The following is a 23296-nucleotide window of genomic DNA, read 5'->3' on the forward strand; positions in this document are numbered from 1 at the left end:
TCTCCGGGTTTATAGGCGCTTTGCACAGAATACTACTTTTGTAGCATGCCATCATTTAATTATCTCGAGGCGAAGCCAAGTATCCTCTTTTTTTGGAAATCAAAAATGGTCACCCTAAGTTATAGTGATGTTAGTCCACGAATCGTGCTCGTCCTCTTCTTTCAAACAGCTCTTGACCGCTCCAAGATGGCGGATTCGTGTAGCATGTAGAATGTGTCGTAACGGTCACGGCGCATGCGCAGAACCGTAGCGGATGTGGCTGTGAAGTGTATGTTCTGATAGACCGTCTTCACCTGGTCCGCCGCCGATCAATGAAAGTCTTTAGCCGTCTTTCTGTCCGGTTTCCAGTCCGGTTCGTATTGTGTAGGTGAGAAACTGGAGAGGGGAAGGAGCCGTGAAACGGACCGGTGAGTGTCCCGTACAGAGTGACCTGGTTCGAACAGTTGCATTTGTTTGTTATGAATGTGTTGAATTTACTCGCTGTTAATCTGTTTGCTGTCAGATTAGCCTGATCTGCAGTTAACGAGCAGTTTTTAAAATGTGTTAACACCCGGGTTCAGTCAGATTGAACCAGAGCTAATCTCCAAAGTACGGGGTCAGATTTGTCTTCTGAAATGGGTCACTTAAATAAGTTAATAGTTTTAGAAAAACACTGTTCAGTCACATCCAACCACAACCGGGTCCGGGTTAGAGCTATTTTATATGTGATTTGTAGTCTATAGGGCTAGGGTTTATATGTGAAAAGGGGGAACGGAAGGGGGACATGTGGTGGTATCTGGAGGTGTGTCAGTCTCCGTTTTTGTCAGTCCGGTTGTTTGTAGGAGCTTAAATCGTTTCGATTCATTCATCATGAATGACAGTTATTATTCATGTAGTATTAGCTGGAAAACTGTCTTATGCCATCAGTCGGGGTCGCTAAATCCAACTGGTTTTATTACAGTAATGGTCACTATAGTGACGTGATGACCATGATGTAGCCTAGTATTTGAGCTGCTGAGCTGAAGAGACACCACCTAGGAGATCACGTTCAGTTGAGGAAGAAGATGATCACCATGAGTCTATTTACTTGAAAGTTCATGACAACCAGAGGACTAGAGAACAATAGAACTAAAACTAAGAAGTAAAGAGCTGTAACAGGAGTGATAGGGCAACAAGCTGGAGTTGACACTTGAAGATGAAAGAGGTGAGGAAGAAAATGGAAACAAGGAAATATGTAAACAGATGGAACCTTAAAATTTGTACTATACATAGATCATGTATAGAGCTTGGACAAGTTCTGAAATTAATGACCTAGACCTATTTTGTGACCTACTTTTCCCAGTAGTCTGAAATGTCTGAAAACACCTTAACTGCAATCCAGTGGTTAGGTGTTGATTTTACATGTGGATTTTAAATGGTTTAACCTGTCTTTGTCATGGTGGTGAGTGAGAGTGAATCATTAGTGATTCAGCGATGCATTTTATTGGAATACTACTGAGTTTTCAATACTTTTTTTTGTGACAATGCTGCTCCTTGGCGTTTCCACCTGTCATGGAAGGGAGGGATGTGGCACACCAGGAAGAGTGACTCTTACCCAGTAGTTCATTCTTTCCCTTGGGTTTTTACACTTCTCTTGTCCAATGTGCAGCCCATCAAGAAAAAAATAGATGAACTGGAGGCATGGGCCATATTCATAAGAGAAATAGGAAAATCTTGTCTCCTGGCGTTCACGGAGTCCTGGCTCAGCGAAACAAGACCCTGTCAGTAAGCCGGTTTGGGACCCCGATCCGTCTGTACTGGTCACCTGAAACCACTGGGGAAAGCAAAGGAGGAGGATTGTGCTTTTTAGTGATGGGTCGGCTGTGAATGGCATGGCTCTAAGAGCCGGGTTTTTCAAGTGAATGACAGGAGCCAACTCTTTTTCTGTTATAGCAGCACGTGATTAGTCAAGATGTGTGGTGACATTTGTATGTCTGAGCCAAAAGAATCGGCTCTTGGAATTCCCATCACTAATGCTTCTATGTCACTGAAAGGTACTGTAAAACTGTGACAGTCAGAGAAAGAATCTACACTGCATTTTCAAAATTTTTTCATGCCAAGATGGTTCTGGTTGTCAAACTGCCTTTAAGGGCCATCCAGTTAACCAGAGTCTCCTCATCCATGGCTCTTACATTGTCATTGTGCACCAGTTTGGTGATTAGGCTAGTAGGGGTGTAACAGTGCACTCATTTGTTCCAAAGTGTTTGGATTTGGGGCCTTCGATACAATACGAATGTGTACCAAATGAACACATGTAGCCTATTTGAAGAACACAAACACTCGGGAAGCAGGGTGGCTGCAAGCAGAACCCATGTGCAGGGTTTCCTCTATACACATTCAGCAGTGGCAAATTCTCAGCACCACTGCAAAAAAAAACCATTACAACAGAGGCACAGAGGCCTGGTCAGATGTTCGAAGCATGTTAAGTTTCATTTTCAGTATGTTTCAGCTTTGTGGCACAAAAAAGTCCATGGGTTCCTTTATAGAAAGAAGGTTTTTATTTTTTAAGTTTTTTTTCAAGTTGGCAAAATCAAGTGAACCTGCTCCTCTTATCCTTCACTGTGCCTTTATTGCAATGTTACTGTGAGGTCACGTTCACAGCACCTCAGGGAATACTGTGAGGCACAAATGCACAAATGGCCAAACAATATTTTGTAGAAATGTCCTGTGTCCCACATTTAGTTACGGAGTGCATCCCCCCTCTCCCTCACTGTACCAAAAACGTACAGTGAGGCGTACAGAGAGATCGAAAATGTTTCGAACTGAAAACCCCTGTACCGAATTCGTACCGAACTGAAATTTTTCTGTACCGTTACACCCCTAGTGATTAGCGTCATAACAAACCAGTCTAAAACACGTCATACCATCCCAGACTTAGTATGATTAGCACAGAGGGTAAACTGATTTCAGGTACAAATATGAAGAAATAAAGGACTGTATTTTCATCACAGGTTTAGAGGCAGAACATATTATTGGGTCTCAGCTACAGGACAAAATAAACTTCTCTTGAACTGGATCAGAGCTGTGTGTAAAGACCAGTTCATATCAGTGCACTGATATGAGATGCAAAGCTGTCAAGATCTGGTCTGTATCGTTCTGAGAGCCTGCCAGTTCAGACCAATGAGATGGTGTATTGTTTCCACAACAACCGCTCTCTGCACTAATGTTAGCATTACAGTCATGTTTGTAGCTGGATATAATTTGTAGGATCTTAAAATATGAAGGAGGACAGTGGTAATGTGTTTTTTACTACAGCTGGTTGTCTGGTGTTAGCTACACACAAAAGTGATTCCCAGAGCAGTGGGTGACCCCTGTAAATAAACAGTGAAATCAAGACCATGGTGACAGCTCACCCTCAAACCTTCACTCTCAACGTATAAAACAGGTTTTCCTTGTTGCAAACCTTTGCTCTGATCGGGGTTGATGAGGCTGCACTGTTTCACAAGCTTGTCAGTTGATCATGTGGTGATCTATTTCAGATTGTGTCATTGATTAACAGCACTCTTTTCTTACCGTTATCATCCTTTAACGTGCCCATGTGATGGTGTATTACGGTATTTTACATAGTGGTTTGCATTAGAGATCGACTGATATGGGTTTTTCAGGGCCGATACTGATTATTAGTAGTTAGAGGAGGCCGATAACCGATATTTGGAGCCGATATTCATTTGCAGTAACAGTGTAAAAATTGGCATGAAAAATTTTGAATAATGCAAACACTGAACTTCGTTTAAATGCCTAAAGCATGTTTATTTAATCAAATAAATAGAAAATAATAGCTCCAGAAGTGCATGGATTTCCTAGACTCAGAAGCATCTCTTATAAAGCTGAATAAAAGCTTAAATAAATGGCTCCCTTAAGTTTTTCCACAGTAAATAAAGTAAAATTTAAATATAACTATCATGACTTATCTTTGTTTTAAGTTCAAACACAACAAAAATACAGGGAGACTCTTGTAAACTCTTGGGCCACATGCTGACATATGCTCAACTCATCATGCTTCATTTAGTACAGCATTTGGGAAGCCTTTAGTTGATTTCATTTTTAAATTTTATATTTTACCATTCGATAGCAGGGACCCTGTCATTCAAAACTATGTTGCTACATTGTTAATGATTAATATGACAAAAGCTACATAAAAAGTATAATAGTTGCTATGAGTGCAGTTAAACTCCTGACAGAACACAAACAGCCTTTAGGGCTTTAATGAGCCCACACAGGATTTAAAATGTTTCACCATGTTCAGATAAATCACTTCTGAATTTTACTCTCTCTCATCTTCACTTTAATTTTCAGATCATAGGACTAGAAAGCTCACAGCAACATTAGTAATTGTGAGTTGTAGAGTTCTTCATGTGACTTTAACGCAAACACACTATTACATAACATACCAACACAGTGTCATCCCAAATAGTCAGAAGTAGACGCATGCGGTCAGAGCCTCACAGCGGCACTATTTGACGCGGGGGGGTACCCCTTCCGCGTCGAAATCCGACGCGGAAGGAGTACGCACCGCAGAGAGGTGAAGTTTTCTCGTGTGAGAAGCTCTGGAGAGAAAACACGTGTCAAAGGTGAACGCAGAAAACTCTTCTGAAACTGTACTAAACATCCCTGTGCTCTACATCTCACAACTACTACTAATGTTTCAGAAGAACGTCAGAGCAGAGTAAACATTAGCGGCAGCTCTGCTAACAGGATTACCTCCTGATGTGTTTGAATTAGACTGCTGATAATATGGAGATGAAACAGTCCGTGATAGAAAAGCATGTGTGTGGGATTAAGAGAGAGCGCCTAAAAAACTCAGTTCACTTGTTTTAGGGAAGCACGCTGAGGTGGAGTCTGATGAGCTTTTACCAGAACATTAGTTCATCAGTCTGGCTTTAAACACACTGCAGACTATGCATTAGTAATGGAGAAAATGTATGTAGAACAGTCTCATCCGAAGTCAGTCCCAGTCTGTGTGTGTGAGGACAGCTTCCGCGTCAACCAGTCAGAGGGCGCAGAGTGGACAGTGCAGGAGAGAGAGGCTGCATCTGAGCCGAAATAACCCAGTTTTAAATTGATTTCTTAATATCGGCCTGTCGGATTAAAAAAAGGCTGATACCGATATACGTCAAATTCCCAAATATCTAGTTTGCATTATGAGCTATCAACATTACAATCACTTGGGTACCATGTTTATTCCAGTCAGTGTGCAGTGATTCTTTATCATTTTTCTGTGTTTCATTTTTTCCAGAATGTTAAAGGAGAACAGGAACAACACACATATATGTATGTTATATATATGTACAGTTAACCTCTGAATGTACCAGTCAGGTTTGGTGTGTTTACTGTTCTTTACCAGTACTAATGACTGGTAGTGTGGTTGCTGTGTTGCAGAGTATTATTTCATCATGTGGAGGAAGGCTGCAGCTGCTGCCTTGTTGGCTCTTGCAGTCGGTTACTTGTACCACAGTGGTCCAGACCTTTCTGAAAATATTATGCACTTCATTCCTCTGCCGAGCTTCCAGTTTGTGTCTGAGAATCACAGCACTGAGCAACTGATCTCGGCCTCATGGGAGACACTGATCACTTTGCCCAGTCGACAGTGGAACAGAGTAGCTGTGGGGTGAGTCTATATTTTCATAAGGAATGTGATATATGAGTCAGTCCGCAGACTTAGATTACAGGCTATATGCAACTTCAAGTTATGCTAACAGATTAAGTAGCACACATCAATACAAGTGGCATAAAGGAACATGTTGAAGTGGCTGGATTTTAAAACTTGAATATATGTCAAGGAATGCTTCAGTGACATCTGTAGGCATTCTGCTTTATCAAACATCAGTGTCACAAAGCAGAATATGTTGTAGAATGTATGTAGAATGTTATCATCTCGTCACATCTAACATCTATGAATACTTGAATGACTAAATGAAAGACTGTAACTATTTTTCTTGGATGATCACATCTAAATTGTTTTTTTTATGGCTGATTTTTTGTTCCTCAGGGTGAATGCCTGTGTGGACGTGGTGGTTTCTGGAGTCGGACTGCTGCAGGCTTTGGCTGTAGACCATGGATCTGGTCTGGATCATGAAGTGTTACATTCTGAAGAGGATCTGAAAGAAGCCTTTGTCCATTTCATGGAGCGTGGAGCAGCCGCTGAGCGCTTCTTTAGCGATAAGGAGGTTTTTCAACGGATTGCACGAGCAGCAGCAGAGTTTCCTGGAGCCAAGGTAATACCACCTCAGATTGTCCAAAGCCCAGAAAACCAGAACCCCACAAACTCAAAAGCTAAAAATGCCAGAAGCTGACACTGCTTCAATTTAACATCTTTAGTTTCATGGTAAATATGTTTGATTATTTTAATTCTACATATGTTTGCTCTGCCTTTCAGCTATATGTCGGAGGAAATGCTGCCCTCATTGGTCAGAAACTCGCCAGCTACCCTGATCTTATGGTACTGCAGCTTTTAAATTGTGATCACTGATAATTTGTAAAAGGCTTGGTCATTTATTAAATCATCACTGTCAGTTTAATTGTTTTCATTTTGACCACAGATGCTTCATGATAATGGATTAAACTAGAACTACACTCTATCAGTGCCTTCTCCTGCTCCTTTTTGTGAGATAATTTAAGGCCAGAGAACTGTTTTTGAAGATTCTTCTTATTTTTCTTTGTGAATGATTGCATGTTTGGGGCACTAAACTTGGATGACCAGTAACAAAAATTTGCCCATACATTAGAATTAAAACAAATATTTTATATTTTAGGGGGTTTCAAAATTCATCAAAATTCACATTGAAAAATGTTGGTGTTTCTTTCTTTTGGTTTGCAATTATTTTAGTGTTCTGGGAATTTTGAGCACATTCCAATGAGATGTTACAACAAAATTAACAGAAAAACAGCTTCAGACAGTGATTCAGTCATTATATGATATACAGCGCTCAACAAATTTATGAGACCACCACCCAGTGAAGGTATATGGCACAGCCACCCTAAATTAACAGCATTCGTAATTACCAAAATCATTTTGTATGTTTTTGGAATTGTTACCAATATGTAGAAGCTGAAGCTTTTAATGCTGAAATATAAATATTTTTGTGATCCATGAATTTTGAAATGTACTGTTTTACACACCAAGAAAAAAAACCCCACAAAAGTAGTAAATTGTTTTACATTGTTATTTCTTGAGTAAGATGTCAAATCTGAAAATTAGTTGTGGTTCAATGTTACCATTAATTTCAAATTTGGGAATAAAAAGGTGAATTCATGGCTCTAGATGGTCTCTGAGACAACTAGGGAAAATAAATTTGTTAAGCATTGTATGCGCTGTGCATTGCTTTAATTATATTTAGCTGCCTTTTATTTTGCTCAGGTGTTGCTGTGTGGGCCCGTTGGACCTAAACTTCATGAGTTGCTGGATGAACAGATTGTCGTTCCTCCAGAGTCTCTGCAGGAGATGGATGAATATCACCTGATCCTGGAATATAAAGCAGGTGAAGTACACAAAGAATTAGCATTTCTGATGAACAGTATGTCTGACTTTTTTTTGTTTGTTTTTTTTTTTTCAGGTGACCTGCTCATCTAATAGTTGTGTGTTATTTTTCAGGTGAACAGTGGGGATTGTCACAGGCTCCTCAAGCGAACCGCTTCATCTTTTCCCACGACGTGTCCAATGGGGAGATGAGTTCTCTAGAGACTTTTGTGTCCAGTCTGGATGAGTTCCAGCCAGATCTGGTGGTTCTTTCAGGACTCCACATGATGGAGGGTCAGGGCCGAGAGCTGTGGGAGCTGCGACTCAAAGAGGTTCAACACCTAATACATATGAGCATCTACTTGTGTCCTTTTAAAATGTATGCATTATAGCCAACTTCCACTGGAAGTGATGATCTTCTTTTTTATTAATTGATTTGTTGTTTGGCTTTTAAAAAGTCTGAAAGTGGTGAAAATATTGTTTCAAAGCCCAAGACAAAGTTTTCAAATGTCTTTTGTGGGTCTGAAGATATTCCAAATCAGAGGATTCAGACTCAAACCTGTAAATCTTTCATCAAAATAAATGGAAAAAAAAACAGGCTGAAACATGGTGTCCAGGTATTTTTAATGTTTGTCAACTTTAAAGACTGACATTTGTTTGAATTCAGTTAATTACTGTGTGATGACAAAAGCTGCCCAATCTGTTGCAGCTGATCTTTGCCTTGAGTCTGTGATCATGCATAGCGGTGGTGCAGAAACTAAACTTAGACTGCACACCCCCTCAGATATACAGCCTTTAAAAATGAAAAAGCATCACAGCCAGTGAATTAAAAGAATTACCAGTACATCATTTGATGTGTTTCTCTTTGCAGGTTGTAGATGCCATCACCAACATTCAGCAAGATGTTCCCATCCACCTGGAGCTGGCTAGCATGACCGACAAGGAGTACATGAACAGCATCTTACAGGAGGTAAATGTGTGTTCTTTGTATGTTCAGTTAGTTTGAACAGCTGGTGCAGAGTTCAAGACATTCTGACACTTGATACAGTCAGACTCAAATCAACATGCATTGTAGCTCCTGGAGCCTCCAGGAGAGGGTCTGGACAGTCTGGAGTGCAGACAAAATGAGCAGGTGTAGCTTTACCCAGTACCTGTTTGTTGTTGTTTTTTTTGTTTTTTTTTAAACTGAGGGTCAGAGACTGGGTCTGTCTGGTTTGTGATCATGAGTAGCAGTACAGAGTACCAGGTGTTCCTGAAGTCTCTAGGTTGAGCTGGAGACCCCATTGTTTTGTTGGGATTTCATCGCTTGTGGACAATGAAAGTGAGCCCTGAAGGGGTTTGAATTGGAGGAATGGTCTGATCTGATCCTTAGTGGCATCTGTTACAGGATTCTGTATTAATGAGTTTGTCCTTAACCAACACCACATTCAAGTATAGGGATGTTCTAAAGATATGTGACACCAGGACATGCTAGGCTGTAGGTTGATAATCGACTTGATAGTTATTTAATAAAACTTGTTATTTTAACTTGTGACTTGATTTTTTTGTTACCCCTCGGCCAACTCTGGCCAGAGGGGTATTGTAATTGATTTGTCGTATGCCTGTCTGTCTGTCTGTCCCTTCAACGATGTGGTTACATTATCATGAAGAGATAATTGGTGCAGACATTGAGACGTCTGCACCAAATTTATACTGTGGATGCATCTTGGCATAGACCAGAAGCCTATTGAAAATAGGTCACCTTGACCTACTTTTTCAAGGTCAAATAGCGACATGTCTTTTCAAAGACATAATCGCTATATTTGGCCAAGGGGTATTAAAAGCATAAATGTTATGTTTTTTTACACTGGTTTAGGAGAGGAGCTCAGCCATCAGCCGGTGGTGAGTTTCGGATGATGGTGGAGAAGAATGATGGACAGACATTAACGATATGAATTACTGAACTCCAGTGTTTTGTGTTTGCTGTTAGCAGGTTCTGCCCATCGTCAGCTCCATCGGTCTGAATGAGCAGGAGCTGCTCTTCCTTTCTCAGGCCGCCAATGGGCCTCATGCAGATCTGGCATCTTGGACGGGCATCCCAGATGTGGGTCGGGTCAGTGACATCCTCCTCTGGATTCTTCAACAGTATGGTTGCAGTGACCTGTCATCAGAAGCCGATCTAACTCGCATCCACTTCCACACTTTGGCCTACCATATCTTGGCCACAGTAGATGGGTTCTGGGGGAACCAGGCAGCAGCAGTGATGGCTGGGGCTCGGGTGGCCAGCAGTCAAGCTTGTGGCCTTCAAGCTGTGGATGTCACTAAAGTGGAGCTCAAAGCCCCGCTGGAGTTTCAGAGCTCTCATGCTGAAAAGGGTGAGAAGCTGAGTCTGAACCCAGTGGAGCCAGTCACAGTATGGCGCCGAAGAAACGTCACCTTCCACCTGACGCCAGTACTGGTCTGCAGGCGCCCTCTGAGGACTGTGGGGCTCGGAGACGCTATCTCAGCAGAGGGCCTGGTTTACTCCGAGATCAAAAACCAGCAGTCTTTCAGGTCAGACGTGGACATTAAAAGCAGATACCTGCTGCTGTGTTGATGGAGCCACTTGCTGCACCGGACTCTGAGTCTTCATCCCAAACCCTCAGATTATAGTGGATCAATGTCCTTCCAGAATCCTTCAGCAGAGGCAGAACTCTGTTGGCCCTATGCACATCTCTGCTGGTTCACTTGGTCCTCGCACCTGAACAATTTCAGTCTACTGTGCCTTGAAAAAGTTGAAGAATTTTATCTTTAGTCTATAATTTCTTCATGTTTCAGAGCTTTGGTAGCTGCAGAGTAGGCTTTGGTGATGAATCATATCAGTCAATATAAATAAATATCGCAACAAATGTCAATGTTTAAAAGCTGGTTTTAGTCCTGTGTGAAAGCTGGAAAAAACAGACAGGTATTTGTGATTTAAATTATTCTTTACTGATAGACTATGACAGACACTTGAGCAAAAGACCATTTCACAAATCTAGAAAAAGAGCTTTCAAAACTATTATGTAGAGAATTAAATGGAGTAAAATAAAACATTTTTAAGTATTTCATCTGACAGTGTAAACAAAATAACCATAAAATGTATCAATAATATCACAATAATAATTGTTGCAATATTGATTATTATATTTTTGTCACTTAGTCCTACTTCAGATCCATCTATCATACATGTACATATTCTGTTAAACTGGAGTGTGTATGAACTCTCAAACTGATTTTCTGCATTTTTTAGTATCTTGGTTTCTAATGGTCAAAATCAGGTTTAAAATATTTATTATAAGCTGTTCTTGAACATAAACTTCACATGATTTTAGGAGAAGAGACCTAGTGTTTACTTTCAGACTAAAACACTCCACTCTCAAGATATTTAGGTTTGGAAACTGTAGGTCAGGGGTGTCAAACTCATTTTAGTTCAGGGGCCACATTCAGCTAAATTTGATCTGAAGTGGGCCGAGACAGTAAAATAGTAACATAATAATATATGAATAATGTCAACTCCAAAATTTTCTCTGTTTTAGAGTGAAAAAAAGTAAAATTAAACAATGAAAATATTTACATCTACAAACTATCCTTTCAAACAATGTGAATAACATGGACAAACTGAAACAATAAGTGTAATTTTAACAATATTCTGCTTCAGTTTATCATTTCCACATATTGATTATAACTTACAGATCACAGCAGGTCTACAAATACACAAAACATTTAATATCAGGCAGAATATTGTTAACAGTGTACTTACTTCTCTTAAAACATTTCAGGTTGTTCATATTTGTTCAGGTTATTCACATTTTTTGTGAAATTATACTTTGTTTTAGTGTAAACACATTAAAATATTTACATTTACTAGGAGAAAAAAGTTTGGAGTTGTGAGTATTTATAGAATTATTATAATAGTATTTTACTGGTCTGATCCACAAGATTGAATTGGTCTGAATGTGGAACCTGAACTAAAAGGATTGTTAATATCTTAGTGTAATTTTTGCATTTCACAACTTCATCCCCAGGGCCGGGCTGGACCCTTTGGCGGGCTGGATTTGGCCCCTGGGCCGCATGTTTGACACCTGTGCTTTAGATAATAATGAAATGCGTTCAATTAACCTTTTAGGCGCCAGAGCTGTTTTTTGTGACTTTGACGCTTAAAGGCTTAACATAGAATGGTAAAATCACTGTACAGTCAGATCCTGACATTGAATCAGAGAATAGTTCTTTTTTTTTTCAGGGTTTCTACTCAGTGGGTTTCTGGGTCATGTCCTTTTCATGTACTGCTTTCTTTCTGGATTGTTCTGTACGTTTAAACCTTTCTCAACCTATTGGTGCATTTTTGCTCTTGCCATTTTGTTTCATGTACAATGTATAAAATGTTTGTATACCTCAAAAGGCCTGACGGCATGCAATAATGAGTCTTAATGAAAACATACATGTTGATTCTCATCAGATGTGAGGATGAGTCTGCACCTGAATGTAACTTTTATTTTTAGCAAATACAGTCTGTGTATGGCGAGAGTTTAACATGCAAAATGTCATGTTTTGTTTATTTGTAGCGTCTCATTAAATACATTTGAAAAAGCGTTTTACTGAATATTTGTCAGTGTTGAAGAACGTGAATTATTAATAAAATTTATAGTGTATAACCAACCAAACTAGCAAAGGCTGTGATTTTAATATATTCATAATGAGTTAAGTAAACCATTTACAGTTCTGAAAACAAACTACAGGAAACATCTGTACTGTACGACAATGTGAAAGTGTTGCAGAGGCGAGAAAAAGTAGATTTTGTGTAGCATTTGCGTTAATGTATCAGATGTTAGGTTGGTGTTTATAGGTTTAGTATTTTTTCTTTATTATGTTTGACAGTTTTTCTTTTGTAGGTTTAGTATTTTTAGTCTGTGTTTGATTTGGACGTCTGTGTGTAACGCGGCTCCATCTCATTGGCGCAGATAGCACAGTGCGTGTCCCAATCACAGCTGCGTGAATCAGCGGCCCCTGTGTCTCCTCCTACATCGAATCGGACTTCTTCCTCCGGCAGCCACACGTCAGCTTCTCCTTCGCTAGCATCAGTCTCTGTTCATGGTCAGACTGTGTGAGAGGAGGATGAAGTTCCTGGTTGCTGTGACGGTCATCGTGGGGTCGCTCATTTTCCTCGCCTTCCCGAACGGCTCTTCGGCAGACGAGAAGAAAAAGGGACCGAAAGTCACTGCCAAGGTAGCGTTAGCTTCGGATTAGCTTCCGTGGAGGAGCTTATTAGCTCCTGGTTAGCATCGTCAGAGGAGCCCGTTAGCGTCGTGTTAGCTTCTGCGGAGCAGCCCATTAGCTCTAGCGGAGGAGCGCGTTACCTTTCGTTTAGCTTCCGCGTAGGTGTGCGCTAGCCCCGTGTTAGCTTTAGTAGACGATGCTAAGCCACGTCACCGTCCGTCTTGGGGCAGTTTGTCCCCTGTTGATGTGCTGTCAGTTGTTCCGTGAGTCCCTGTCTGTCCATAAAATATCTTTTTCATACATTTCAATTTGTACCCGTTTTCGTTTGCACTGGACAGAGAGCGCATACTGTCTTAAGCCGCTGGAACTTCGGCCTAATCGCTGTGGTGATTTAATGTTTGTATTTTAGTGTTAATTTTCTTTAGGGATGTGTAGGATCAGGGTCCAATGTTTGCGGTTCAGTCCTGTGTCCGTGGTTGTTTTTCTTTTTTTTGGTGGTAGGCCTACGTCTAGATCCAAGTCTTCCATTGAAGGAAAACATTGGTCACACCAGATTCCGCTTGGTTAAAAGTCTCCTCAGGTACTAACTGTTCAGAGCAGGACACTGAAGACTTCCCGAAGCATAGGAAAAAATTAAGGAAGCTAGAAACATTCTCCAGATGCAGAAAGAGTTTGTCTTTACAGATGAACTTGAAACATCTGCCAAGGTGTGTTTCATAGTTCAGTTCAATTTGTACTAACTGAACCTCAGGTACTAACTGTTCAGAGTAGGACACTGAAGACTTCCCGAAGCACAGGAGAAAGTTAAGGAAGATGGAGACATTCTCCAGATACTGTAAGAGTTAATCTTCACAGATGAACTTGAAACATCTGCAAAGGTGTGTTTCATAGTTCAGTTCAATTTTAAGTGTAGCCTGGAGTTAGTAAAACTGCTAGAAACCAACATAATTGAACACATGGTATATTCTGGAGTGGAGGAAATGGTGAGGAGATTAAACCACATATTTAATTATAGTCAAACCCTGTATTCATTGTCACACCGTGATAGATTTTGTTTGATATTCTTGTTTTCAGGTTTACTTCGATATCAGAATTGGAGATGAAGATGTTGGGAGAATTGTCATCGGAGTTTTTGGAAAAACTGTTCCTAAAACAGTCGATAACTTTGTGGCTTTGGCTACAGGCGAGGTGAGGACATTTCGTGACAAATGTGATTAATATTGTCTGAGACAAGAATGAATATTTTTCACTTAAATTGAGAAATCCAAACAGATTTACTACAGAGTTTTACAGTTTATTTTGTGTTCCAGTCAACTGTTAAATGATAACAAGAGCAGAAAAAGGATATGGAACATATTGAATAATGTAACAAAAAGTTGTACCAGACAAATAAGTTATCCTAAATACTTAATTATTAATGACACGGAAAATTATAATATGGTCAATAAGTGGCCAGCTGGTTTAATACATTTTTTCTAAGTATTGGATCTGATCTTGCAGCATAAATCTTTGATATTGAGAACAACCAAGTTGTAGAATGATAACTGAATAGACAGAAATTGTAGTTCTATGTTCCTCAAAGCAGTGAGTCAGAAGTTGTAGATATCATAAATAAATGTACACATAAGGCATCTACTGACTGTAATGACATTGATATGGCTGTTGTAAAAAGGGTAATTGAGGGGATTTCAATACCACTAACTCATATCTATAACCTATCATTTCTAACTGGTACATTTCCAAACCAAATGAAAGTTGCAAAAGTGATACCTCTTCATAAATCTGGGAACTACCATTATTTCACAAACTACAGATCAGAGGTTGCGCTAGACATTTTTATTGTCCGTCATTTTGACGGACAGGGTTGTAAAAATTCCGTAATAACATATTATTATCCGTCATTTCAAATTTTTGTTTTTTAATGATAATGATATATATTTAGTAGTATTTAATATTCAAAAACATGTCAGTGATGCAGCAACTAGTTGCTGCTGGCTGATAAACCAACGTGATATCACAACTCACATAATTATACACACCACTTTTATTTGGTGTGTTATCTGTAGACATTAAGCTTTCCTTCTGTATGTTCAAGCAGTGTCAGATACCATGCACTGAGGGTTAGGGTTCAGGTTATGTGAACCAGAGATCTTGGCACAAATTGACATGCCATCAAATAACACATGAAAGGTAGAAAATGCATACATATAGCACACCAAATGCCATAAGAACTGGCATATCCCTTGCTTGTCTGTCATCCCTCACTGCATCAGTCCCTCTTTTTTTCACCAAGTTTATCAGTGCCATCACATTTACTGGGCTTTCTAAAATGACTAAGGAGACTCGTCTGTCTTCACATTTCGCACTAGCAAAGTAGCATCTAATTTTGGCTAAAGTCAGCTAAACAATGAGACAAGACTTGACACTGACTGATTAATATGCACACTCGCCATCAATTGGACAGGGGGTCTACTACAGGTGAACTAACGGTGAGTCATTTTACTGAAGTACCGGTGTTGTGTTCAGCGTAGTTATGAACAGTGGCGCTGTTGGGTTCTATACACGTAGGATGCTGTTATGGAATGTTTGATGCCTTGTTAAGAGAGAGACAGACCAGGGGCTTGTTTCACAAAACTAGGATAAGGGATTAAGCCAGGATATGTTGGCTATCCTGGCTCAACTTATCCATGAGCCGGTTTCACAAAAGCAGTTTTTGTTTTGATGTAAGTTACCATGGAGATTTATTCTGTGGAGCTATCCTGGTCCAGACCAGGTTAAATTCCAGGATTTATTTAATCTCATCCCTTATCTCAGTCAACAGTCACCACAAATGGAAACCAATAGTTATTCCACAGCCCACTACACAATGGAATCACAGTAACTAGACCCCCTGTCAGTGTTTAAACATTTGTGATTATAAATTTCAATAATTTTACATAAATGATGATTTTAGATGATTTTTCAATCATTAGGTCAGTTCAGTTCAATTGTTTATTCAGACATTTCAAACATTAGACATTTATATAGATACAATGTTTAAAAAAACTAAAGAGTCTGTAAAGGAATAGGTTGAAGCCTAAGATCATTCTGCTCCCTATTCATATCACCAAGCAAAATGAAATAAAATAGATAATACCTTCAACTTAGTAACAATAGAAACAACAAAAAATGAAACAATTCAATAGTTTGAGTGGAAAAATGAACATTCACATTCTTCGTACATTTTCATGACATTTAAACATAGTTTTAAACAAATAGCGCTGTACAGTCTTTGAACTCTGGATTTAACTTGTTCTGAACATTTACTCCAACACACAGACTAAATGTGTTCATAATTGTTCTAACATAGGGTTTTTGAACACATGACTTCCTCTGAAATTAGAAATAATTTCCCATATTTTATTCAAGCTCTGAATATGAACAGGCAACAGATTTTTTTTTATTTTGAACATAAATAGTGTTGTTTTAAAGTGGACTAAGTCACTAAACTTTAAAACTTTTAATTTGATCATAAACTAATGTGTGTGTTCCCTATAGGACACTATTGATCAGTGGTATTGGCCTTTCCTGAATAATGCTGATTGGATTTATATTAGTTCAGTCAGTATTCCCCCACACCTCCACGCACTACAACATAAAACAACTACACTTCTTTTGTATAGCTATTCCAAGGAATTGGATTACATTGACCCTTTCAGTCTGTGTATTATTTATACTTGGATAACTGACAGTTTTCCATAGACTATATATGTCACATAAATACACTATATTGCCAAAAGTATTCGCTCACCTGGCTTGACTCGCATATGAATTTAAGTGACATCCCATTCTTAATCCATAGGGTTTAATATGACATTGATCCACCCTTTGCAGCTATAACAGGTTCAACTCTTCTGGGAAGGTTTTCCACAAGGTTTAGGAGTGTGTTTATGGGAATTTTTGACCATTCCTTCAGAAGCGCATTTGTGAGATCACACACTGATGTTGGATGAGAAGGCCTGGCTCTCAATCTCTACTCTAATTCATCCCAAAGGTGTTCTATCAGGTCAAGTTCATCCACACCAAACTCTGTCATCCATGTCTTTATGGACCTTGCTTTGTGCACTGATGCACAGTCATGTTGGAACAGGAAGGGGCCATCCCCAAACTGTTCCCACAAAGTTGGGAGCATGGAATTGTCCAAAATCTGTTGGTATGCTGAAGCAACAGATTTTGGACAATTCCATGCTCCCAACTTTGTGGGAACAGTTTGGGGATGGCCCCTTCCTGTTCCAACATGACTGTGCGTCAGTGCTTGTGCATGTTTTTTTTTTTTTTTTTTTTTTTTTTTTTTTTTTTTTGCATTTGCGATCATAATTTCACGTCATGTAGAGCTGATCAAACGAGCAAACAGTTATCGTCAGAAAAAATATTCACTAATTGACATGTTTATAATGCATATCTGAATAACTAAACAGAATACAAGAATGTAATGCGATGTTATTACATGACTAACATATCCATCAGTATTTAACCTCATCAGTATTCAACCTCATTTCCAGCTTCTCCTCTTGCATCTCCTCCAGTCTCTCTACTGTCTGTCACCTGACATAAATATGTTGATGCATAACATATGAACAGATTAGGGATACAATGATCATAGAGTTTGATGGTACAGTTATTGCAAAAAAGGCTTTTACTTTCAATGAATACATGTAATTTATTCCCCAAAAATATGGATAAAATCACATCTAGAATCACATTTAGAATCTGAGGAATGTTATTGTATTGTTGTTTTTCCCACAGATTTTCTTTATTTGTGTTTTTTAAACCATTGCTCTCTTCCATAGAAATACATGAAAATAGTAAGTGAAAAATAACTGTAAAGTGCATCTGTTTTGCATTAAATATTGTCTTTTATTCAATATCTGTATTGTTGAGCCTCTACAGTTCTATACCCTTGAAATAACTTACTCTGACTCCCAAAGAAGTGTCTTCTGACCAGTTTTATTTTCTTTGACATCCCTCAAATCCTAATTATCAAGCATACTTGCAAACAAACAGACACAAATATAAATATAAATGACACCACTGATATTGAAATCGGTCTAGCTGACATGACCCAGGCAGAACAATTGCCAAACATGTTGACAACTTACGTTAGTGGTCCAACTGTCCAACTAGCAGGTAGTAGGTTAGTAGCTTTTACAAGCAAATGGAGTGACAGCCGGGACAGCTAATCACATGTAGGTTAGTAAAACCACAGAGCCAATCAGAGACGGATATTTAGGTTAGAGGCGGGACTTCTAGCAGTAACCTACTGTTAACCCTTTGTGTGCCATAATCATTGACTAAACACTACTGCCAGCAGTTGTGTTGATAGAGACTACACAGTAGTGGCTGGATACACCCCTGACTAATGATTTATGTATGGTTTCTAAATTGTTGAAACTGATGTTATTTGCTGATGACACAAATATTTTTTGCTCTGTCACTGATTTGCTGGTCTTCATACAAGATATAAATAAATACAGAACCAAGTAAACTAAAGGTGTGATTCAACAGAAATACATTTTACTTAAACCTGAACAGAACAAAATTAATGCTCTTTGGGAATTCAAGAAATGGATTCAGATGGATGGGGAGAACATTGAAAAAGCTAGTGAATTCAAATTTCTTCAGGTGACAACTGATAAGCAAATCTGTTGGAAATTGCATTTAAAGTATGTACAAACTAAAGCATCAGGGGGCATTGCAGTGTTAAGCAAAGCAGGTCCAGGGTCATAAATCAGTTGTCCATTCTATACCGTTTACTTGTTTTTCCATTTCTGCAATACTGTGCAGAGGGCAATAACTACATCACTACAATACATTCACTAATGCTTCTGCAGAATGAAGCAAAATGGGTCATTCATTTGGCAGGTTACAGAGCTCACACAAACCCTTTATTCTTACCGCCAAAATTAAGATGCAAAGGTCTCAATTTCAGACAGCTCAGATATTTCAACAAGAATAACAAATTACTACTTGGAAATATTCAAAAATTATGTGTTAGCTGAATCAGATCCTGTTGGTCAATACTGGTGGTCAATGCCAGACCAGAGTCCTGCTTTAAAAAAAATTCAAATCTTTCAATAACTGTGGTTGCATTCAGTGTGATCATCACAGAGCTCAAAAAAGTTGATTAAACTTGATTAACACAACAAACTAGTTATTTCTGTGAGAATGGTGGTTTCTTGCACTGTCTGACAGTAGACATTTGAAGGAAACAGTTTGACATCAGTGTCTGTTTAAAATGTGACTGTTATGACTGATCAACTGCAGTAAATCTGACACCTCATCCAACCTTAGACCATTCCAAGATCCCCATGTAAAGGATAATGTAAATGAACATGTATGCCCTTTGCATCTACTGTTTGATTAAAAAAAAATAAAAATAACAGATGTATATAAAAGTAGGTTTCAAATTTGATGAGTTTTTTTAACGTTTTAGTTACTGCAGACACTTTTACACGGGATCAAGAAGTGTTAATTTTGCTAAACCTGCATAATCAGGGATCGACATTAGTGACTTAAATTAGTGTTCAGCGCTCTGTCATATTATGTAACACTTAAACTTCCTGATGAATTTGTACATCCATACCTGATGTTTTGTTTGAAATTTTCATAGAAACACTTACACTGGGGTTCATTTCGTTTTGTGATTTTTTTAACAGAAAGGATTTGGATACCAAGGCAGTAAATTCCACCGTGTGATTAAAGACTTCATGATTCAGGGAGGCGATTTTACCAGAGGAGATGGAACTGGAGGTAAAACTACAGACTGAAGTTTTAATTTACTTTGAAGGGTCAGAACAGACTTCAAGTCACCGACTGTCTCAGGAATTTACTGGTTTTAGTTTTCTTTAGTTCCATATTGTTCACTATAGTTGTCATGTCTTTAAAAACATAATTGCTTTCTTTATTTTGTTCAGTAGGTCATTTTTCACTGTTGTTTTATTTCCTGAAGGTAAAAGTATCTATGGAGACCGTTTTCCTGATGAGAACTTCAAGCTGAAGCATTATGGAGAGGGCTGGCTCAGCATGGCCAATGCTGGAAAAGACACAAACGGCTCTCAGTTCTTCATCACCACCGTCCATACGCCGTGGCTCGATGGGAAACACGTCGTCTTTGGGAAAGTTCTGGAGGGAATGGTGAGAAGATGGGTAGACAAACTAATGATCACACTTTCAAAGTGACATCTGAAGCTTCAGCTTATTGATGCTGCACAAAAATTGATGTTCAGTGAGAAGTAAAATAAATGTTAACATTGGGATCACGTTAGTAGCAGATGATGAAAAGCAGAAATGATGTTGAAAGATTCAGAAGAAATAAGATTGTAAATATCGTACAAGTGAGTAGTTTTAATCACATGATAGAAAAAAAACTCATCACTACATTAATTGCTCTCCATTTAATTCATGACTTTGATTCCGGATCAATGTTGACATATCGAACATTATGTTTGAGTCATAACAAGACATTTACTCTGAGTAAAGGTGTGACCTGTATGTAACTGAACTCAACATAAGAGCTCTTGTATTTCTGATGAATACAGAGCACAGTAGCTGAGGCCTAGAATTGCCTGATTGGACATGACATCATGTGACAAGAGATGCATTTAAGGAAAATGCAGTCCACATGGAGACATTTTCAGTATCCTCAATTGTTTCATTGTATGGGTGTTTTAGGAACCCAGATCCACTGGCTTTGGAAACCAGGTCCCAGAGTGAACAAATCTCAAAATGCCGCCCTTGCATTTCTGTGTTTACAACCTATATGCTTCTTTGAGACTGGTTTTATCCCCGTGTGGACAAGGCCTCAGTCCAGATTGTTTTGAACTACTAGCATTGAATATCACACAGTGGTCACATGATCATGCATTTAGAATGGGGAGAAATAAAAGGGGCACACCACTAAGTCAGCATGGACAAATAAGACATTTGATGACAGCAGTGGATGTTTTATTGAAGAATGAATCCAGATATTAAAGTTAAACATGTCTGGGAAGTAAAATAATTGCACCAAATTAACAGACTACAGAGCACTTTTCTCAGCTTGTATCTTTTCTGTCGGAGCAGTGTTTAGAGTAACACCTGTATCAAGACATACCAGTCTTACTGCAGTGAGTTGTTTAATGCTGGAACTCAGTGTAGATCAGGTTAGAGAAGAAAAGGACAGAAGGGAAGGGACTGAAACATTAAAACTCAGTCACTACTGTCCTGCTACTATCAGTCTGTTCAACTAAACTTCATAAAACACTGACATCTAGAACAGGATGTCACACTTCTACAGTTACATATAGAAGTATGAGATCCTAGAGGTGGTCTAGAGTCTTGGATGAGTCCTAGTTTTAGGTGGGTTTCATGCATGTCAAAGTTTCACCAAGATAATTAAAACAAGAATATTTCTGTAGTGAAGCGGAGACTTGGTTATGTAGTGAATCCAGAGTTGACTGTAGGGTACACTTGCCAGTCTTTACAAATAAATTCAGTTGTTAACTCATGGATTTTATCTAAACATATTGACTGTGATTTCTGCTTGAATGTAGCTGAATGGTTTGACGAAAAGTCTTGGTTTACCCAGACGCCAAACCATGGGTCCTGTCAGTGTAGACCGCAGTCTTGGTTAAACCATATCCTGATAAGGTCTGACAAGGGCCTGTGTCCACACTGGATGCTGCTTCTGAGAGTTTGCATTTGTATCATTTGATTTGTGTTAACAGATTCTGATTTGAAGGGTCAGAGCTATCCATGTTTTGTCATGTTTTTAACTTTACACAGTTTGGAAATTAATGATCTTTTAGCCCCAAATCTTTTGTTTTGAATGTTTTGCTCCAAATACCTGTTCATAATTAGGGCTGCACAATATTGTAAAAAACTGACATTGTAATTTAAAAAAAAAAAAAAAATTTAACCCTGCGGTATATATTGCGATATGAAAAAATACTGAGGAGGATATAATAGCTGTGTGGTGCCAACCTAAATGGTCAAACAAGTTAGTTGTTTCCTCTCATTGTGGCGACAGGTGCGAGGCACTATTGACACAGAACACATATTTCAGTATCCTCCGTCTTGTAGCTGAAATAATTCCAGATAACTGATGCTGCTTTTCTTTTTGGCACCAAGCCTTCATTTTTGGTGATTTTCTCGTTTGTTGCTCATTTTTCAGTGTTATTATCAGCAACTCATTCCATGTGCATGGACATGGTCTGCTTTGGCAAACTGATTAAGAACGATTGTGATTGGTGGATCGCTGTGCACAGTGTGTCATCAACCCAGGTTGAAATTAGATGAAAACACATTGAGTTCATTTACCTCCCACATTACAAGGACCTGTGATGTGACTATTGGGCACACGTACATTGCGATGACAATGCTCAAACAACATATTGTGCAGCTCTAGTCATATTGATGAATTTATTTTCAAATGTGTTTATAAAAAATTCTGTGTTTGTTCAGAATGTGGTAAGGAAGATTGAGAGTACGAAGACGGACGGCCGTGATAAACCTCTGAAAGATGTCATCATCCATGAATGTGGAAAAATCGAGGTGGATAAGCCATTCGCTGTGGCCAAAGAGTAACGAGGACCAGAATCAGACAGGGTCTGAAGCTGCTTGATCTGGGTCCCAACGAGCATTCCAGCTGCACTGTATTATGATGATTTTTTTTTTTTTTTTTTTTTTTTTTTTTTTTTGTAAAAAAGAAAAACAAGGAAATCTGAAATAAAGGTTTCAACTTTTTGTTAAACAGACTTTATTTCTTCATCAAAACCAAGAATTCTTCAAAGGTTTTAATTGAAAACGTTTCATTTGTAGTAAAGCAGTGTTGTATTTTTACCAATAGGAGGCGCAATGTAATCGTTCTCATTGATCCTGTAGATGAATCATCAGATTATTATGAAACAGGAAACACATTACATTCACAGGAACAAGTTTATCATTAAAATAAGTTTTGTCATCTGATGTGAAGTTTAGTTCATAAACAAATGTATAAAACAAACTGTATTAAGGAGACAAACTTTTGTGTAAATCCAAATCATGAAATCTCATTTAAAAAATTTTACACTCACAACAGAGAAAAATGTAAAGACCGAAACTGCTTGAGCTGTGAACCAGGAATAAAACTATAAACCCCATTTCAGAAGAATTCATCATACCTGAATATTTTCTTTAACATGAAATTGTATCAGTATTTTGATGAAAAAGTGATTCAATAAACATGGGGAAAAAATTTTGAAAATGGCTGAATAAACACTGAAGACAAATGATTAGAAAATGATGAAAACCATCAGATTACTATATAGACAAACTTTTTCTCGTGTTTCTAAAAACGAACATTTTTAATATCATTTTTTACATCAAACCACTGAAATGCCATGATCTTAGGACAGCAGGGGGTGCTGTCACATCACACATGACAGTTTCATGTGCATTATTACCCTCGGCCACACTGGCCGCAGGGTGTTGTCATGAGTTGGTCGTCTGTACGTCTGTCCAAAAACTGGGGGCAGTAGTGCACCTGATAAGTCAGGCTGAGGGTTTTCAAGTACACACACGTTATGTTTTTATTCAGTGTTTTATTTGTAT

At 38.6% G+C, this 23296-nt stretch overlaps 2 protein-coding genes across 4 annotated transcripts; both read left to right on the plus strand.

Moving 5' to 3' along the window:
- Window positions 1–232: 232 nt before the first annotated feature.
- Window positions 233–12074, plus strand: adpgk (ADP-dependent glucokinase). 3 transcript variants are annotated; one of them, XM_030136138.1, is made up of 9 exons: window positions 233–407; window positions 5398–5626; window positions 6008–6233; window positions 6395–6457; window positions 7376–7501; window positions 7615–7806; window positions 8346–8444; window positions 9444–10878; window positions 11568–12074. In XM_030136138.1, exons 2-8 carry the CDS (start codon window positions 5412–5414, stop codon window positions 10047–10049), a joined length of 1527 nt encoding a protein of 508 aa, XP_029991998.1. In that variant the 5' UTR covers window positions 233–407; window positions 5398–5411; the 3' UTR covers window positions 10050–10878; window positions 11568–12074. The 3 variants fall into 3 exon arrangements, with proteins under 3 accessions (XP_029991998.1, XP_029991997.1, XP_029991999.1); XM_030136137.1 differs by having other exon boundaries at window positions 235–407; window positions 7376–7496; window positions 7610–7806; XM_030136139.1 differs by having other exon boundaries at window positions 235–407; window positions 7376–7496; window positions 7610–7806; window positions 9447–10878.
- Window positions 12075–12471: 397 nt separating this feature from the next.
- On the plus strand, window positions 12472–22461 carry ppib (peptidylprolyl isomerase B (cyclophilin B)). The gene is made up of 5 exons (XM_030136140.1): window positions 12472–12697; window positions 13763–13876; window positions 19384–19477; window positions 19677–19861; window positions 22169–22461. Exons 1-5 carry the CDS (start codon window positions 12563–12565, stop codon window positions 22289–22291), a joined length of 651 nt encoding a protein of 216 aa, XP_029992000.1. The 5' UTR covers window positions 12472–12562; the 3' UTR covers window positions 22292–22461.
- The last annotated feature ends 835 nt before the right edge of the window (window positions 22462–23296 follow it).

This window comes from Sphaeramia orbicularis, chromosome 6 (genome assembly GCF_902148855.1).
Source record: "Sphaeramia orbicularis chromosome 6, fSphaOr1.1, whole genome shotgun sequence".
Classification (NCBI taxonomy): Eukaryota; Metazoa; Chordata; class Actinopteri; order Kurtiformes; family Apogonidae; genus Sphaeramia; species Sphaeramia orbicularis.